We start from the raw sequence: 21,290 nt of genomic DNA on the forward strand, positions 1-21,290 counted from the left end.
TGACGGTAGAAATGTCGCAGGATTGATGTACGATATGAAATTAATATTTTTTTAAATGGATATTTAAGGTTAACTAGCTACCCACCCCGAATAAACGGTCTAACTCCCGAACTGTTCATGCAAATGATGTACTTTAAAGATTGTTTTAATCCTGAATGAGTCCTAGAGAATGTTAGGCACTATCTGGATGTAAAATTTAGGAAAAATCTATATTTATTTATTTATTTATTTATTTATTTATTTATTTATTTATTTATTTATTTATTTATTTATTTATTTATTTATTTATTTATTTATTTATTTATTTATTTGAGAAGTTTTTTACCACCGACTGTAAACTAAAATCGCTCTAAAGGTCAGATGGTTAGAGATAAGTAGGCTACTGTACATGCCCTTGCGGACTTTTTTGTAGATCTTGAACAGCTCTACATTTCGTACGCTTACACTTGGGGGTCTATCAATGAGGTTCACGCAGCGTAAGCCATGGAAGGCACGACTTTCTACTTATTCCGTAATTTTTTTTTTTAGAATAAATTTTCATTTTGTTCAGTATCCATAGCCTTTCCAGATTCTAATTGCTTTTTAATTTTCTGAAATATATCTTTCACTGTAAATCGCGTGAAATTTGCAAGAAACCTTCCACCTAAATGTTTATATTTCGTGAAGTTACTTGTGTCTTGCGGCATGTACGCGTACCGTGCGCGCACCTTTTAGCGATACATGGACACCGTAGTGCTGAATAGGTCGACCTCGGGTATCTTCGAGATTCGTATTGGCAACCTTTGAAACACAAACTATGAATCGCTTACGCATTGCTGTTTGACATCTGGCGTACACTTTACGTACTAGTACTAGTACTGTTGTTGTTTACACAGCAAAGCCAAACTGTAGAATTCATGCTGGGAACAAGATTCGCATCGAGAAATGTTATATATTATATAAAGTGTGTATGACACAGTTCGATTCAATTCAGATTTCATTTTCAGTCTGTTGGCAGTATTACCGGAACCGTGAGAGCTCCCTCCTTACTCCCCACCACCTCCACCCGCACAAAGAAATATCGCTAAAAGGTGCGCGGACTATACGTCAGTCAGGCCTCTAGGCCGTACAGCTAGTCTCGCCGGAAACCGCACTTCGCTCGCATACAGCCATCATTCCGGTACTGCCTACAGTTCAGCGGACATGAGTGACCAACGGCATCTAGCATGACAGTGAATGCTGCTTGCCGATAACAGGGATTTCCAAAGACTCCGTCAATTTATCATGGTTCCACACATCGCTAAAGGAGCGCTTTAATTTAACACGTGAACTTCGGACTGAGATTACGTGAAAACGGAAGTTAATTAACATTTCAAGCGAGTTTAGAAAAAAGTATCTTATCGCAAATTTTCGTTACAACGGGATGTGCGATCGTACTGTATGTGAAATATATTCCTTAAAAACGGACCTTTCCTTATGTCGGGGTTCGTTAGAAGGGGGTTTAAATAACATTGTGCTTATGGCGATTTGGCTGGGTCTTATGAAAATCTTCGTTAAAAGCGGGAATTCCTTAAGAGCAGGCACATTAAAACGGGGTTCTACTGTAATTCTCTAACCTCATCATTTCCTAGTATGTCCTCGCTATTTATTAATCCTATGTTCCGTCACATTTATTTGCTCGAGGGTATATCTGCTATACTCACTAGTCTGGTACGTGTAATCCGTGATTTCTCTAATTGTATGATGGATCTGTTTGGTGAAATAATTATTTCCTTACAGGTCTTCCTGAGATCTGCAACTACTCAGGAATTCAGTCCTTTGTCTGGGCAGGTTTATTTAGGAGTACTACTGCCCACCCCACATGGGATAGGCCCTACAAAATGCAGACTAAACATTGCTAGTCATAACTTTTGCTTGGCTGGACGACCTCGCCCAGCGGGTCACCCCACTAACTGTCAGAAAACAACAAATCATCGACCAATTAAAACTGAGACATGAAATATTAGGACACATCTTGACATTACGTAATAATGACACTGAAAGACGAATGACGCTTATCACCCATGAGTTTGCTAGAGTACCTCCAAGTGAAACCAAGTGGTGGAAAAGTTGTGGAATTTGGATCAGATTACACCATCTTTCAGGAAGGAATTCAGAAAGGTAAGAGTTGAATGCATGGTGTTGGGATGGCCATAAAGAGGAAACTTCGAAATGCCCTCCGATTCAATCCCAAAGCAATCAATAAATGGCTTATAATCAGAGATGGGAATTACAGGCACGAATAAGTTAGAACACAGAAGTATCTAAGCAAGGTGCGAGTGTCATAGAGTTGCGTAAATATTAGCGATTTGAACTATCAGAAGTTTATGCAATTCACCAGCATAACTGTAGAGCAGCAATATTACACTTGCGCCTTGTTCAAATACATTTGCATTCTAACCTATCCGTGTCTATAATTCCCATCTCTACACACTGCATACCATTCTCTGGGGACACCATGATGATACTCATCTCCTCATATGCTCGCACCTTACATGGTGATGAGGATGTTAACAACAAGTACTATCACCAGCAAAGTATCACCTAAGGACAAATTGTTATTGCTACAGCTCATTCCACGTTAAGAGAACAGTATTGCTCTTATGAACCTACAAGGAGTGAACACGCCCCCTCTGAGACACTCATATTTCCTCGTGATTTTGTAATGTATTATGAAAGATAGAAAAAAAGGACGAGACATTTTTGCCCATGAGTTATTAAAATAACAACATAACATTTTAGTTTTCATGAACACATTTGTAGGGAAGCATAATGGTGGGAGCAGCCACCGCTTTGTTGCCTTCCTTCATTTTCCATCTTCTGTGTTGTTCTGGTACAAGCCTCGTGTAGTCCCTCACTCTGTGAACAGCCGTCAGCGCGTTTCTGTAGTGAAGTCATCTACAGTATTTATTTGTTGCGTGTGTGATTTTTAGGCTTTAAATCAATGCGTAATTGTTGAATGTGAGTTATGCAATAAACCCATGTATGTGATTTCTTTCCTTAACATTAATACTGTGATCTTTTGTAGAGTCATCTACAGTATTTATTTGGTGCATCCGTTTTCTAGCCTTTATTGCCTGGAGAAATTTATTAAACTCTGCCACTAGGAATGACTCAGATTTTCTAGTGCCAGTCCCAAGCCCGGTATAGAGGAGGGCCAATGGCTGGTTGTTGAGCCTTGGGGATTACACTGATGTTGAGTAAGTGCTGCCATTAAAACTCAAGAAATGCTTTAGTTGACAGTCCATCTGTCAATGTAACCAGCAAATCCTACCCCTCATGGGAATGGGTGAGGGCGAGTACCTGGCGCCTTAAAACTGGGTTCCTCGGCTAAGGTACGGTAACACCGACAGAAGAGTCCCTGGTCCTCTAGTTGGGGGTTGTGTAAAAGGCTGGTAACTCTTCCACTTAAAAACTTACCTCACTCATAAATCTCAGATGAATAACCGGATGGATTCTATGATGACGACAAAGGCAAGATCAAAGGCCAAACAATTTGGAATTAGAGATACATTAAAGTTGGGAACTTGGAACGTGAGAGGCATAAAAGGCAAAGAAGAAGAACTAGATAGAGAGCTGTCTAGGAAAGAAATCAATGTTGCTGTAATTACTGAGACAAAAAAGAAATTACAAGGGACAAAAGAAATTGATAAATACACTATGATTTATAGCAGAGTTACACAGGATAAAAGAGCTGCAGCAGGAGTCACAATATTAATAGACAGGAAGAGGAAAAACAAAATAGAAAGCTACACCATTATAAATGAAAGGACTTTGGTGCTGAGGTTGAAGGTAGAGAGAGGGAAATTAACCTTGGTAGCTGTGTATGCTCCTGAAGAAAACAAACAGGAAGAATCTGAACAGTTTTATGAAGTTCTTCAATCAGTGTTGGATAACATATGTAAAAGTGACTTTGTTGTTCTGGCTGGTGATCTCAATGCCGGAGTAGGGAACAAACCAATTGCAGAAATAGTGGGAAATAAAGGTGAACCAACTTTGAATGAAAATGGTAAATTATTGATAGAATTTTCATCCTATAATCAACTAAAAATTACTAACACCTTCTTTGAGAAGAAAGACATACATAAATTCACATGGACTGCAAGAGGACAGTGATCAATTATTGACTATATAATGGTCAATAAAAAGTTAGGCCCAGATGTAACAGATGTCAGAGTACATAGAGGCAGTGATCTATATAAGATCATTATCTGGTCATTGCAAAAATCAGTATTCTTGCTAAATGGAGGAAAAGGCTGAATAGAAATATACACAGAAACCAAGAGATCTATAAGGTATATTTACTACAGGATGATGGAATAAAATACTTATAACAAAATCGGCTGCAACAGTATTTAGGTCAGATTCCAACAAGTACTGATATTAACAAAGAATGGGAAATCATAACCTCATCAATTCAGAGGGCAGCAGATGAAACCATTGGAATGAAGAAGAAATTTAGAAGAAAAACTGGGCTTAAAATATGGAATAAAGAAATTTCAGAAGCTGTCAAGCAAAAACAAATATTATACTTGAAACTGATACAGCATCGCACCCCACAAAATGAGAAAGAATATAAAAACAGCAGGAACAAGGTCAAGTCACTAATGAGAAAACTCAAGCAAGAATCATGGCATAGGTTAATAAACTCAATAGAAGATGATATCCATGGTAGGCAAGAGATGGCATATAAGTTAATGAAGCACCTCAACAATGATGAAAGAGAAACTGCTAATATAAATGTAATCAAAGAAGAATCATGGATACAACACTACAAAGAATTGTGGTATAACGGAGAGTATGGACTGAGTCAGGAAGATCAAGATATAAATATCGACATTGAAGGAATTGACCTAATAGATATAGAAGAAGTTAATACTGTTCTGAAATCTTTCAAAAATAGAAAAGCACCAGGGTTAGACAATATAAATATGGAGTTGTTCAAATATGGTGGGATCATTCTTAAATTTAGAATGTTACATTTAATTAATCTTTGTTGGAAAAGAAGAAATATAGCTGAAGAATGGAGAAAAGCTAAATAACATCACTTTTCAAGAAAGGAAATCGAAGTTTTTGCAGTAACTATCGAGGAATAAGTTTATTAAATGTTGGCTATAAAATATATGCTAAAATAATAAACAATAGACTTAAAATCATTGCACACAATCTCTTATTGGAAGAACAATGTGGATTTAGGAAAGGCAGATCCTGTACAGATAATATATTTAGTCTCAAACAGATACTGGAGAAGAGAAGAGAATTTCACTTGAATTATTATGTTGCTTTTGTCGACTATGAAAAGGCTTTTGATAGGGTAGACAGAGAACAGTTATGGAATATAATGGTAAAAAATGGATACCCTAAACATCTTATTCAAGTCATCCAAAGTCTGTACAAAAGGATGAGAATTGTGTTAGATCTAGGATACAAACTAACGGAAGAAGTATTAATTAATCAAGGTGTATGTCAGGGATGCAGCCTCTCTCCAACACTATTCAATATATATATATATATAGATGAAGTAATCAGAAATTGGAAACGAATTGTGCACTCTGGAATAAAATTGAACAAACACATACATAAATATTATGCTCTTTGCAGATTATCAATTTATCTTGCAGGATGATGAAGATAAACTCCATAAATCAATACATCAGTTAAACACCATTTGTAAAAGTTATAATCTTCGGCTATCCAGAACGAAAACCAAAGCTATGGCATGGCAAGGGAAATATCCTGTCAGAGCGAAGATAGTAACTGACAATCAACCAGTAGAACAAGTCTCAAATTTTAAGTACCTTGGTTGTGAAATATCTTTTAATGATGATGACAAGGTGAAGAAAAAGCTTCATCGATTTCAATATATGTGTGGGACAATTCGCCGAACATTGACAGGAAAAGTAAGAGAAGATACTCAACTTAAATTCTATAAGACTATGGCTGTACCAATTTTGTTATATGAAGTGAGACATGGGTGGATAAAACAAGCTATAGGAATAAAATACAATCATCTAAAATGACTCTCAGTGAATGAAAGAATATTCCAAAAGAATATTCCAAAACAGGATAAATTGGAAAAATCACATTCTGAGGATGGATAACGACAGAATCCCAAAACTTGCCCTGGAATACCATCCTACGAGAAGAAGAGATATCGGTCGTCCTATGAAGAGATGGAATGAAATCTGAGGTCGGAACAGGCTATTAGCCTAATCCATGAAGAGCAAGTAAGTACGTAAGAGAAATTTATTAAATGCAATTAAATGCATATTCTAATCTATCAGTTTCATGTCCGTATTGATACTTAGTATCTATAATCACAAAGAATGGGTACTGTCCGCCTAATCAATACTTTATTATATCTTGTTACTAAGCAGTACCGGTTTCGACCTTCACAGAGGTCATCTTCAGCTGGTCATAAGATCTAAAGTTAACTTAAAATAATTTTAAAAACATTACTAAATCTAATGAAGAATGTCACATGATGTGAGTGATAAGATTAAAATATACAATATATAAAATATACAATGATATGATGTATCTTCTGGTTTAAAAACAAGCGTCAAAATTCTATGACATGTATGTGTTACATAAATTTCTAGTGTACCGGTACTGTTTGTGAGTAGTAGATAATTTGGTGAAATACAATTTCAACAAGTAAAATGTTTATGGCGTTCTTGAAGTACACTCCATATTGGTGAATCGTTCTATACATTCATTGGTATGTTTATACTAAACATTCTGGAACATTCTATGATATGGATGTAATAAAATTTATCAAATAATACATTAAAATACGAAAAAATGTTCACATGATTCTTGTGGTACGTTTTGGAATTATATTAATTTTGTACATTCACAGATATGTTTGTACCAAGCATTCTAGAATATTCAACTATGTATGTTGTTTTTCTTTTAAGTTCATATGATTAACATACATAGTTGAATATTCTAGAATGCTTGGTACAAACATATCTGTGAATGAACAAAATTAATATAATTCCAAAACGTACCACAAGAATCATGTGAACATTTTTTCGTATTTTAATGTTGATTAGGTGGACAGTACCCATTCTTTGTGATTATAGTATTAAATGCATCCCTCACCTCTCGAGCCCGTACAAATTTTCTATTTTCTAGGAGTTCGTAAATACAGTCGAAAGCTGATTAACATTTATTCTACATTAGAGTTGAACAGACTTAACCAAGTAGTTTCAGTAAAGAGAAACTACTTTCTTGTACAAGTGGTTGAAGGTCATGACAATACTATGTGCAGTATTAGACATAAGTGTTCTCACTGAACAAAGCTTTATTTACCTTTGTAACTAAATACCCCATATTATCACGTGTAAATGGAACTACTGTAAATTCACATTCTGTAAATATAAAGTGTCATGTTACAATAACATGTGAATGGAACTAAATTCATACGTCTGTACTGTACTTAACATATTGTAGTCTCACTGACTTCAATTCTGACAATAGTAGGACATAACAAAACTTCTTATGCTTTTGTATCCTCTTACTTCATGTACTGTGAAATGAACAAGTGAATCATTACTTTGAATTTATTTAAAACTTCCAGACCGTCTGCAATCTACCAGAACTTCCAGAACTTCTAGCCGTCATAGGAATTCATGGGGTCCCATGGTACAGAGAGCTGACCTATGGTGTGGGGAAGGAGTACCGGCAGCGAGGGACATCGCCTGCCACAATACAAAGGACATTCACTCCTCTTTTCCAACTCCAGCTGTATTAAAGGTGACATGCAAATTGTCTTCTTTTATGAATAAACAAACAGTTCATTCTAAAAAGTTTGTTTCAAAAACCTCTCTCTCTGTACGCATTCCAAGCATGGACTGTACACGCCTTGCGTAAATCCATGCTCTTCAAGATAGCTAAGTACCTTACACCCTCAGGCCATAGTAGTCCCACAGATTTATCAAAGAAGCAGTCCGGCTCCATAGCTAAAGGGTTAGCGTGCTGGCCTTTGGTCACAGGGGTCCCGGGTTCGATTCCCGGCAGGGTCAGGAATTTTAGCCATCAGTGGTTAATTTCGCTGACACGGGGCTGGGTGTGTGTGTGTTGTCTTCATCATCATTTCATCCTCATCACGACACGCAGGTCGCCTACGGGTGTCAAATTAAAAGACCTGCACCTGGTGAGCGGACACTCCCAGCACTAAAAGCCATATGCCACTCCATTTCATCGAAGAGGCAACATACTGCAAAAATATTTTTCCAGGCCTATCTACTTCTAACGTACCCACAATAACATTGGTAATGTAATGGCCCTATACATCACTGGTTTCATCGATTGAAACAAATATTTTGTTTCCGCAGACTTCTTCTCTGATATTCTTTATTGTGTCGTCATAGCAATGGGATTTAAAGATAAAAATTTCATTGTTCCGTATTGAAATTATTGATGTTAAAAATTAAATAATTGAAAAGGAGGTTCAACCTATTCAATACTTAAAAGAAAGAAATGCAGTAATCACATTCCTATTTAAATGGGACCGGTTTCGACCTTAGTCCAGGTCATCATCAGCCGTAAAAACATGTACAATGTTTATGAATATTGGAGGTCAGTTTCACACTCTGATAGGCACAAAGACACGACACCACATTCTGTCATGCACAAAGTCACAACACTATCAACTAATATACGAAGATCAAAAATAACTTGAAGTCGCAGACGAATAGATTTGTAGTAGAAAGCCACCAGCTCCTGGTGATCAGCGCGGCACATTCAAGGTCATGCGCTGCGGTCAAACGCCAAAGTAGAGTGGAGAATGTTTTGAAGGTCCAGAATTTGTCACGGTTGCGGGAAGTTAAGTACGTGACAAATTCTGGACCTTCAAAACATTCTCCACTCTACTTTGGCGTTTGACCGCAGCGCATAACCTTGAATGTGCCACGCTGATCACCAGGAGCTGGTGGCTTTCTACTACAAATCTATTCGTCTGCGACTTCAAGTTATTTTTGATCTTCGTATATTAGTTGATAGTGTTGTGACTTTGTGCATGACAGAATGTGGTGTCGTGTCTTTGTGCCTATCAGAGTGTGAAACTGACCTCCAATATTCATAAACATTGTACATGTTTTTACGGCTGATGATGACCTGGACTAAGGTCGAAACCGGTCCCATTTAAATAGGAATGTGATTACTGCATTTCTTTCTTTTAAGTATTGAATAGGTTGAACCTCCTTTTCAATTATTTAATTTTTAACATAGCAATGGGATACATAGTTCTTTCTCAGAGTAGACTCATTTGGAATTACACGGCCCATATATCTTTCTAAGAAATATCTCAGTTTAATATTATTCAATTTCCAGAGCGGAATGTTTGAACAAACCAAAGCTTCACACAAGTCTTTACAAAAAAACAGAGGAAATACCGCCATCGGAGGATGACTATGAGAGTAACAGCTGAGAAACTTTCCGTTTGCTGCTATTTTGGACTCCACATATGTGCTTCTCTCCACCGATATGTTGCTGAACAATAAATCTCCTATCTCCTGCCACTTTCACTTCATTCACATATTTTGCAGAAAAGAATTTCACCATCAGTGGAAAAAATATCCTCGCCAAATTTGTTTGAAATGAACAGCCCTAGATGGCTTTAACATCGGCATTTCAAACACACTCAAAAAATAATCACAGCCGATAACACAAATCCACTTAGCACACGTATGGTTACACTGAGGTACTTAATCAGACTGCCATTACTGGGCCTACTGTTGTGTCTCTTCCTACCCCCTCGATTTCAAAATCGCTTCCGGATTAGCTGCAAACGCAGGTGTCTCTCCTGGAATATGGATATTCCAAGAAATAAGGGTTGAACAAAGTTGTGAAGATTCACATGTCTTCGTATTTATCCTCACTTTCAGTTCCGTTAATGTCCCATACCATACACAAAAAACACATCATCAACCATTAAGAATGTGAGAAAATGACTCAAAACGTATAAAATATTTGAATAAATTCCATAAAATGACATAATAATGATGCAAAAGCAAGAAAATGACCTAAAAGTAAAATACTTAGAAAAATGACAAAAATGTCTTAATAAATATGCATTTCTGTAATATGGGGGCCATGAACAGGATTTGTATATAAGTTAGCAGTGTCTGTGGTGAACCATTTAAAAGATAACATGTCATCAAAATCCGGGCCCTGCTTATAATAAGCTTAATTTTGAAATAATACCTTCTTACATTGCACATGACAAGAGTACAGTTTTCAAAGTAGTATTTTAATTCAATCAATGCTAAATCCATAAATAAGTTGTGTGATGACTAGCAGCCCATGCTAAATCTCTACATTTTTGTTTTCGTGCAGCGCTCACTTTGCTAAGCCCATAAAAAAAAAGTGCACAGACCAATCAGTTCAAATGTTGCGCCAGAAGTTGAGGGAAGTTCTAAAGGAAAGGTTACTTTTTCCTCGTATTTACGTTATAAGTTGTTTCCTAGCAGTGATGAAATATCTATCTTCTGTGCTTCCAGCGACAACAACAAATGTGGCTGCACCACCAGAGAGGAGATGCCTGGGAAATTATGAAACTGAACAGTTTTTAGTTTATAGTGAACAGATAATGACTTTCTGGACAATGAAAGTGGTGGTGAATATTAGGTTGGAGATGATGGATAAAAAGGGACAGTGAAGATGCAGACAATGACGATGACAACAGTGAAGAAGATGAAGGTAAAAAGAGTTATCTTCCACCAGTGAAATGGAATTAAAATATTAATAAGCCATCATAATTTTCTTGAGTTGCTGATCATTTTTACTCCAATACTTGACATTATCTGTTAATGCAAATCAGGTGTTATACACAATACACTCCATGATGATTCTCCGGAAACAGATTTCTTTCTGCGTTTGTTCAGTTCTGCACTGGTTCAGGTTATTGCAAAGGCTACCAATGAATATTACAAGAAGGTCTTACCAGTTTACCCAATTACCAGTAGACTTCAAAAGTGGAAGGAAACAAATGTGAACGAAAACGTGCGTCTAGTATCAAAACCGGCCAAGTCACAAAATTTATGAAAATGAGTTAAGGTTATCAATTTGAAGTAGAAGTATAGCACTATGAGGTGAAACAAGAATATGCTTTAAAATCGTCCATGTCTTCATGTTATACAGCACTGAATTCTCGGTCGTGCAACAGAATCGGCCAAGTCATGCAGCCAGTGAATTCAAAACCGGCCAAGTCAAGGAACGAGCGACAATCTTTATGATGCAGCATTATTGTCTGGAATCTTGTGTTGTTACATTAAGCAACAATGTGTAAGCAAAATCGTTCATTGTAATGTATATTCTAAGTAGTGACCTGAATATCAAGAAGATGTGGCGAATGTATAATGTACAAGCAGCTACAGAGCTAAAAGTGAAGGAAAGTTTCTTCAGAGACATTTTCAATACCAAATTTAATATTGGATTTGGAACACCCAGAACCGATGTATGCTCAAAATGTGTGCAGTTTGAAGAAATACTGACGACAGAGACTGACGCAGAAAAGAGAAACACCTTGATTTTAGAGAATAAAATTCACAGTGCTAGGGCTAAAGCATTTTATAGCCTTTTGAGGGAGAATAAAGCTGGTTTACTGATTTTCTCTTTTGATTGCCAGGAGAATTTTTCTCTACCCCGTATCCCAGACCAAGCAGTATATTACAGCAGGCAATTGTAATTGTACAATTTCACAATAGTTCAAGGCCATTCAAGAGCATCAATGACTAAGGACAATGTATTTATTTATTCCTGGAATGAAACAGAGTTTGCTAAGAATTCCAATGCCATTGCATCAGCTTTATATCATCGTCTAAACAATACTGACTTCAGTGGAATTACCACTCTTCGACTGCTAGCAGATGGATGTGCTGGTCAAAATAAGAACAGCACTGTTGTAGGAATGGTCTCAAATTGGTTTCTGACTAATGCTCCTGACTCGGTCACAGAAATACATATAATTTTCCCAATTGTAGGCCATTCATTTCTACCTCCAGACCATGCTTTTGGGAGAATTGAAAAAGAAGTTAGGAGGCATGACATCCTTACAGACCCTGATGAATATGAAGAGTTATTATCTAATCAAGGAACAGTTTTTCATCTGGGTGTGGCTTGTGAGTTCAATGATTGGAAATCACAGGCTGCTGATGTGTTGAAGCCTCATTCTGAATGGCATTTTCCATTAGCTAAAACCAAAAGGATTATTATGAAAACGGAGAAGGCACAAAATTCTGTTCGTGTAAATGGTGAGGTATTTTACAATAATGATCTTGGGAAGTACCAAAGTCTGTGTAAAAGAGGAAAATCGCTGGCTCAAATGACACCTCAAACAGTGATCAAAGGAATTACTCTTCCTGCCTCTAAAACAAAAGACATAAAAATCTACTGCAGAAACACTTTGGCCAAACATGGCAAGATCTTCCAGCACTGCAGTTTTATAAAACTGTAATATTAGCAAGCGAAACAGCATTCGTTGGTCATGAGAGTTCCAACACCGTCTCTGAAGTCTGCATCAATAGTCCACGAGAAATGTCTGATATTGTATTGTAAATGAGAGCAAATTGAAGTCTTTCAACAACAATATTACTTAGTATGTTTGAACAGTACCTATCTTAATAATGATTCTATTAACATAAGTGACTATTATTGATGATCATTTTATATTACTGTGTTCAAGATCTAAGCAAACTATAAACTTTTAGTGAGAGGCATCCTATTTTGTATTCTCCTCAGCTTTATGATGTTCTTCTTTGTTTATTATTATGTCATTTATGCTGAAATGCTTTTTTTAATTGCAATAAAGAAAAGTAATTAAAATGTCAATATTTTTCATTTAATTGCCTTTTTTCACAAGAGTTTGGAATTTAAAAAGAATACAGTTTTACAAAAACAGGCTGAAACTGTAGAAAATTGCAACAAAAACGGCCAAGTCAAAATTTAAATTAACAAAAAAGATGGGTTAATTATGAGTTAGATTTCTCAAAACAGCGGAACTTAAATATTAAACCATTAAGGATATAACTGTGAAAAAAAATCTTTTCTGACCATCATTGCTTTGTCTCTACAGGTTTTTCATCCATATTGAAAAATATGCCTTGAGTGACTTGGCCGGTTTTGATACTAGACGCCTCGTATGTTTTTTTTTTTTTTTTTTTTTTTTTTTTTGCAATAACAATACTCATGACAAGCTGAAAAAACATTATATGTGTCAACCATATGATGTAGGGTTGTGTATTATACCTTGCTTTGAACAATACCATAGGAACGTCCACTTTTGAGACTTTGAACATCATCATTGTAAATTCATTACCTAGCATAAAAACCAGCATTTGCCTGGTGTGAAAATAGGAAACCATGGAAAACCATCTTCAGGGCTGCTGACAGTGGGATTCAAACCCACTATCTCCCAGATGCAAGCTCACAGCCGTGCACTTCTAACTGCACGGCCAACTCACCCGGAGCAGAAATCTTTACTTTCTATGTACTCTAATGTCAATTTCAATTCTAACTTGCCTAAAGATTCCAAAAATCTGAAAGGAAACATGTTTTACAATCTATAACATAAGGGACGATCAAACAGCTTCCATTCGATGGTCATACAGTCCTGAATTGGGATGCCAATCCAGCAAAATCACCATGAGCATTGAGGCACTTATCCCACCAATGCACCAGGTTGAAGATCCCCGTCTGGTAAAACATCATGTCCTGCTGCGTAAAGAAGTCCCTAACCTCCTGCTGCACATCCTCGTCCAACAAGAAGCATCGAACCTTCAAAGCCTTTTTGAGCAGATGAATGATTATGCACCGGTCTGCCCTAAATGCCTCATCCACCGCCCATTTCTTGTTGTCCGTAATGGAGGAGGCTGGCCTTCCAGATCAACCAGCATCTTGTGTCAAAACGCGACCCGCAGGAAACTTGGTGCACCATTCCACAACAGTGGTTTTCAACTGACATGCTGCCCCATACAAAGACTTCATTCTTCGATGGATGTCCACCGGTGTTTATCCTTCGGCAGTCAAGAACAGAATAACGGCACATTGGTCCTGTTTGGATGCATTTGGTAATAACGCTGCCATAGTTCACGTGGCCGTATGTAATGCACGCATCTTGGCATGACACGACTGCCACACTAATACCTTTGCCTACATGTCCGTGCTTATATACCCGCATGCTTATATACCTGCACTGGAGTCGCACTATGTTGCATGTCTGCTGCAGCAATGCCCTCAAACGGAAATTTTTTTATCACACCTTATATCAATATCACACATTTACTCAATTAATTAAAATATTTGCAATTAATAATGATGCAGAAAATCCAGACACTCACCTCATAACTAGCATGAGGATAGGTGATCTTAGGCCAAGAGAAACTTGAGTACAAGAAGTGCCACACCACAAATGAGTAAGGCAGGTAAGGCAGAAGAGTGTAGTTCTGAGTAGAATTGATCTTTTCAAGGAGGATATCAGTAGTGCAGAACCATTCTAAACCTAAAGAAATCTGGAATATAAAGAAAATACATTTGTAAACTACACAGTACACACAATTCAGACACTAAAATAACTTAACATTAATCACAAGAGTGTCTACAACTAAGTACGTTTATGACAAAAAGCATACTGTAGAACTTATAGAACTTATATTGTGTTGGTATGTCAGATAATTTTGTCAACTTCAGGAAAAGAAACCGTAAATACTGTAGCAGTTTCAGTAGGTCATGTTTCAGTGAATCTGGCACTCGTGTAATCATAGTTAACATGCCCAATTCTAGCAGTTCACTCATACTAGAGAAATATCGATTATATCAATGACATATACCGTATTTACTTGCGTATTAGACCCCTTTTCCCCCCCACTTTTACAGCCAAAAAAAAAAAAAAAAGTAAAAGGGGGTCCAATATGCGATAACCTCAAATTTTGTGTGGTGAACACATGACTTCTAGGCTGTAAAGAGCTATAAATTGTACATGTAAACATTCCACGCTATTCTTGTACAAACTTATGAATGTATTTGAGTAATACTGGATATTTTCGTTGGAAGGCAGTATTTCTAAATGTAAAAAGACAATAAATGGTGAACACGACTTTTATTTATTTATTGACTTTAGCAGTGGCGAAGTTAGGGCTCGTGGCCCTCTCTTACACTTAACCACATAATTAATTTAAAGATAATACATGTATCAAAGAAACGTACTAATTCTATCATAAAATCAAAGATAAGCTCAAAATTACAGATTTGAACAACATATAATGAAGAAAGAAAGCAGAGTTCAACAAATAGAATAAAATTCAGAGCATAAAAATAATGAGAAGGAGACAAAGTTATAATGAAAAAGTATGAAAAAATAAGCAATGCATAAAGAGAACACAATAAGTAATAAAGTAAATGGAACTATAAGTATGGCCATAAAAGTTATCTCTGTACATGAGTAAGAAGCTAAATAATATGTACAATAATAATAATAATAATAATAATAATAATAATAATAATAATAATAATAATAATAATAACAAGCACACAACCTATCATACGTCATCATACACACAAAACAATCACACAACACAATCAGCGGTATTCAACAGGTAATCTCTACATGCAGTCTTAAATTTCGATATTGAGTTTGAGTTCCTGACAGCAGCTGGAAGTGAATTCTAAAGTCGTGACCCAGCCACAACAAAGGATATGTTATATACTGAAGAGTGGTTGACGGGAATAGCGAGAGAAGTGCCAGATCTAGTGTTACAATTATGGAATGAGGATAATAAATGGAATTTTGAAGAGATGTATTTGGGTAGATTTTTCTTCTGAGTTCGATATATCAACATAAGTGCGTGGAATTTCCGTCGCCTCTCGGGTTTCAGCCAGGAAAGAAATGTGTAGATAGGGATTATGTGAGCATCGTAACTCAAGTTAAAAACAAATCGAAGACCAGAGTTCAATGCTCGTTGAATTTCATAGTTTGTTCACGGGTCGCATCAATGAGGACAATGTCGCAGTAGTCAAGTATTGGTAGTATCAAAGTTTGGAGCAGTTTTATCTTTACGTCTTATGGCAAAATGTCCTTATGTCATTTCAGAGGGTGTAGTGTCGCGTACATCTTTCTACATGTATTTCTTACATGTGCAGACCAGTCAAGAGTTTCAGTCAGGGTCATATCTAGGTCCTTCATTTTTAGGCCTACATATAAAGTAAATAGAGTTTTAGTTACTCATATCACGCCATTTGTTTCATCTCATTAATTCCTCTGATGAGATTGATGTCAGAAAAGGCATACGGTCGTAAAAATTCGCTACAAAGATTTGTCTCACTTCATTCTCGAGCTCGTAGAGAAAAGGGATAAAGGTGTCGTATTATATTATGTAATATTGATACAAAATAACTTATTTGCCAGTCATTTGTCTGTTAGTTGAGCAGTAGGCCTACCACATACAGTAAACATGAGTGAACCTGATTACTGCTTTCATTTGAATTATCATCATGCGCCGCCAAATTCCCTGCTATCAGCGTGTCATCATTCCAAGTGATGTCATCTTCATTGCAATCTCGTCAGCCGTGCAGGTGCACTGCAATCGAGAGCATTCGAGATCCTGTCTTTTTGAACCTTTTACAAATAGTTTAGTTTCCGACTATAGAGTCCAAACAATGTGAATCTATTTCCAAATGGTTTCTGGAGATGGTCTCTGATATTCCCAATTGATATATGAATAGCAGAAGCCACTCCTTCTGAATAAAGTTGTGCTGATAACTCGTGTATGTTACGAGTTGTACTTCCAAATGTAATATATAGTGATTGAAAGCATTCATTTGATAACTGCGGCTGTTGAAAACCAGACCCTTATTTTTAAGCATATTTCATGCTTATTCTCTGCAATTATCACATCAGGATTTACCTAAACAGCTGGAAATGAGATCAGAGACAGCGCATTGTTTGGGTTAGGTATGCAATCACCCGGATAGTGCCAAAAGTTCGACGATGGAAAGAATAAAAACAAATAACAGGTAAGTTTGCCGCATTTATGGATATCTAGGCAGTAATGCGTTTTATTATCATAATGTTTATTTTGTATGTTCGTTGTCTCCATTTTTTAAATTAATGCAAACCCTAGTATGTTTTGCTCAGTGTTTTCAAAAATAGTTCAAAGTAAGTGGGGACATAAAATCAATATTAGTATTATTATTTGTTGTTAGGTACGCTGGTGAGTAACACAATGGTTATAATTGGATAGTTTTTATCAAGTTTTAAATTTACTTCTTTAAAAAATATACCTATATTGGCCCGAGTTACGAGACATTAAACAATCACTTTGTTAATAATCTCGCCTGTTATATTAATAGCAACAACTAATAGGATAAGTTTACAACTTGAGAAAGAACTAGGAGAATATCAAGGAGGTTTCAGACCCTGGAGGAGCTGTACTGATCAGATCATGAGTCTTAAGTTGATAATGGACTATAACAGGAGAAGAAACAGAGATATGGTGATAACATTTGTAGATTTCATGAAAGTTTATGATTGCATCCATAGAGAATCTCTGTTTAAAATTTTAAGACACCTTGGACTACACCCCACATTAATAAACATGATAAAACTGACTCTCACCAACACCAAATCAAAAGTGAAGTTTAGGGGTGAAACATCAGGGACATTTGAAATTAAAACTGGACTATGGCAGGGAGATAGGCTCTCGCCACTATTATTTAACTGTGCTCTAGAAATGGTAATGAGGGAATGGTTTAAGAAATGTTCCCCCCAAAATAAAGATTGGCTGAAAAATCAAAACAAATTGCCTGGATTTTGCTGACGATTTAGCATTACTAGCAGTGGACATAAAAGCAAAAACCCAGATATCAGAAGTTCAAAACATTGCAAATAAAATTGGCCTCAAAATATCATTTGAAAAAACAGAAATTATGCCCTAAAAACCAACACAGCTAAAAGAAGTCACCATAAATGGTAATAAAATCAAAATAGTAACTCAATTAAATATCTTGGAGAAGTAATAACACATAACCTAAATGAAAAAATCTCAATCCAAATAAGAACAAATAGATTAGCTAAAGCACAAAAATTAACATGGGATATCTACAAGAAGAAATGTCTATCAATAAATACAAAAATAAAACACTACAACACAGTTATAAAACCGGAAGCTACATATGCACCAGAAACACTCTTTTACCTGAATAAACAATCAAAGACTGACAGACTTCAGAAAATTGAAAGGAGGATTGGAAGAACCTGCATCAACAAAAAATACCAGAAAGATGGACAGTGGCAGTTAATACCTAACAAAGTCGTGTACAAAGAGCTAGAACCCATTACAGATACTATGCGTAAGAGGAGACTGGGATTCTTTGGACATATCATGAGGATGCAGGATTCGAGACTTCTGAAACAACTAGTACAACACAATCTCGTCTCAAAAAATACCACAACAGGATGCAAAATGGATCAGAGAAGTAAGAGAGGATCTGAAGGAAATAGGCCTTACAACAGAAGACACCACAAATAAGATAAAATTGAATACAAAACTCAAGAATACAAACCTCCGCTTTACCCTTACATAAAACAAACCAACAACACGCACATTTTCAACTGAGGAAAGGACACGAAGATCGGAGCGTTTGAAGAAGTACTGGGAGGACCGCAAAGCCTGAACAATCCCTTCAAAGAGACCTGAACGACGGACTGACTAAAGTGATCCTATGTGGTCATAAAAGAAGAAGAAGAAAAATAGCAACAACTGTGAATATTTTTCAACTAAAGTAAACTAGTTTCTTCACTCCGAGGTGGTGCAGCTCTTTTTAGACAAGCCCCCCAGTGGAGGGGAGTTACACGTACCATTTTACCGCATATGAATCTTCGTAAAACTCTGGCAGTACAGTACCGGTAATCAAACTCAGACTCCTGATAACGGCAGCTAATTGTGCTAACCATTATGCTGGCGGACATTCTTAACTACACCAACACAGACATATAGCATGGCTGATGCATGCTTGCAATGCGCGGGTCAGACACGAAACTATTCACCTATTTGTGCGACGTCATCAGAGCTGCAGTAGGCCCACGCTACAGAGACGGAATTTTTCGTAACTATGAAACACAGATGTACCGCATGACTTTGATGCGTGCTTTCATTGCGTGGGTCGTACGGACGAAACTTCTCAGCAATGTGCACGTTATCAGAGCTGCAATAAGACTAGTACCCACCTCAAAGCAGAATTGTTCTTCTCTGGCGAATTACACTGGGGGTCTTGTATGCTACATTTATTTTTTTCATTTTTTTCGTATTGAAAAGCCGGGGGGGGGGGGAAGGGTCTAATACATGATAAATACAGTAATCATTCTTCATTAAATTTTTTACACTCACCCCTTCCATGCGGCTGTCCCTCAGCTTCATATTTAAGTAATTCTCAAAAACTCCCTGCGACAACAGGTTATAGTCCCCATAACTCTGCACAGTCTGGAGAATGGACTTCATTCTGAAAAAAAAATTATATATATAGGCTGAGATCAGTAAGTCAACCACAATTACAATAATTCTCTACATGTCTGTGTGTGATGGTGATGCTTTATTTTTGGGAGTGCATGGCTATTTCAGTAAGATTTCTTGTGTGATTTTTTTTGGCCCAGTTTCTTCAACAAATGTTAAGTGTTAAGACAGCTGTTAAGGAGACTTAACACATAATTTAACAAAATGGTTGTCTCATCAAGAATTGTTAACTCTAACAAATTGTTAATTACTTGTATTAAATCAACATGGCAGCAGCCCTGTGTTAAACCTCTTAACAGCTGCTAAAATTTCAAAATGGAGGCATGTAAATGACGTACCATAAGTTTGAAGCTTTTATGCTGTGTGAAGACTATTTATAAACTGAAGAAGGCAAAGGACAACCCATACTAAGAAAAAACGACTTTTTAGAGCTGTCAGAAGAACGATTTCTATAAAGATATCAAATTACCAAAGCCGTAATGAACAAGGTGCTAGAAGACATTTAAAATAGGTTACAGTTTCCAATAGATTGAAACTTATCATCTCCAGCGCAGCAGTTGCTTATAGATTTTACAAGGAGAGGTCCGACCGTGCGTCGAATCGATTTCAACGAGCTTAATGTACCTGTTGGGGGGACAATCAACAGTAATTCATAAGGGTTTAGGTCAATAAGCTTTTGTTTTTGAAAAAATTGAGGACAAATGACATGAGGCAGGATTCGCTTCGGACCAAGTGGAGGTGATAGAACACTAAAAGGCGCACAAATTTTACTTAAAAACATCGGGTCTGCAACCTAATAATTTCTGTGAAGAATTGATAAATTCCCTGATTCCAATGCAATGTATATTATACTTGGAGGTACATAACAATCAAGCGGAGTGGTGGCCGAGTAGTCGCAATTTACAAAGAAGTCTTTAAATTTTACGAAATATATACCAAAGAATGTATAACATATTTTATCACTGAATGTATTCTCACTTGTAAAGTGAAGTGTATTGATTGGGTGGACCATTAAACCTAATACTAGTTCTTAATTGGCCGAGTAGTCACCGTACTTGTGTACGAACCACGACGACGTAAGTTCAAGTCCCGCCCTAACGGTATTTTTTATACAAATTACCGGTAAATTATTATTTGAGGGAACGTGAAGGTAAAAATGAGAATAAAAATATTAGGCAAACTGCAATGAACTTTATTCCCTACCTTAAATTAATATATACAGTATATATATATATATATATAGAGAGAGAGAGAGAGAGAGAGAGATCCAGCAGTAACTGTGAGAACGTTTAGCCCTATATTAATTTCAGATAGAAAATAAAGTGCTTTGCAATTTGCACAATATATTTGTTCCCATTTTTATCTTCATGTTCCCTCAAATATTAATTCATTTTGTACAAGAATTATAGCTGCAACGAGACTCTAATTCACATCTACAAGGCCACCACTCCGTTTGACTGTGATGTAACCCCAAGTATATATATGCTGCATTGGAATCAGAGATTGATCAATTTTTCAAAAATTGTTAGGTTGAGAACCTGATACGTTTAAGTAAAATTTGTTCGCATTTTAGTGTTCTACCACCACCATTTTGTCCAAAGTAGATCCTGTGTCATGACATTTGACCACCTTTTTTTCTTTTTTTCTTTTTTTTTGAAAACAAAAGCGCATTGACCTAAACCCTTATACACGAGTTAGTGTTGAGTGTCCCCCCACAGGTACATTGAAACTTGTTGAAATCGGTTGACCACAGGGCTGGCC

General features: G+C 36.6%; 1 protein-coding gene across 1 annotated transcript in view; it reads right to left on the minus strand.

The window, feature by feature from the left end:
• cutlet (chromosome transmission fidelity protein 18 homolog) overlaps positions 1 to 21,290 on the minus strand; it is a 424,016-nt gene that overhangs the window by 244,514 nt on the left and 158,212 nt on the right. The window contains exons 15-16 of the mRNA XM_067136426.2: positions 19,407 to 19,518; positions 14,364 to 14,534 (exon numbers count right to left, since the gene is read on the minus strand). Coding sequence (XP_066992527.2) covers positions 14,364 to 14,534; positions 19,407 to 19,518 — 283 coding nt within the window. The remainder of the gene's footprint in view (positions 1 to 14,363; positions 14,535 to 19,406; positions 19,519 to 21,290) is intronic.

The sequence above is a fragment of the Anabrus simplex genome, chromosome 1 (assembly GCF_040414725.1).
Source record: "Anabrus simplex isolate iqAnaSimp1 chromosome 1, ASM4041472v1, whole genome shotgun sequence".
Taxonomy (NCBI): domain Eukaryota; kingdom Metazoa; phylum Arthropoda; class Insecta; order Orthoptera; family Tettigoniidae; genus Anabrus; species Anabrus simplex.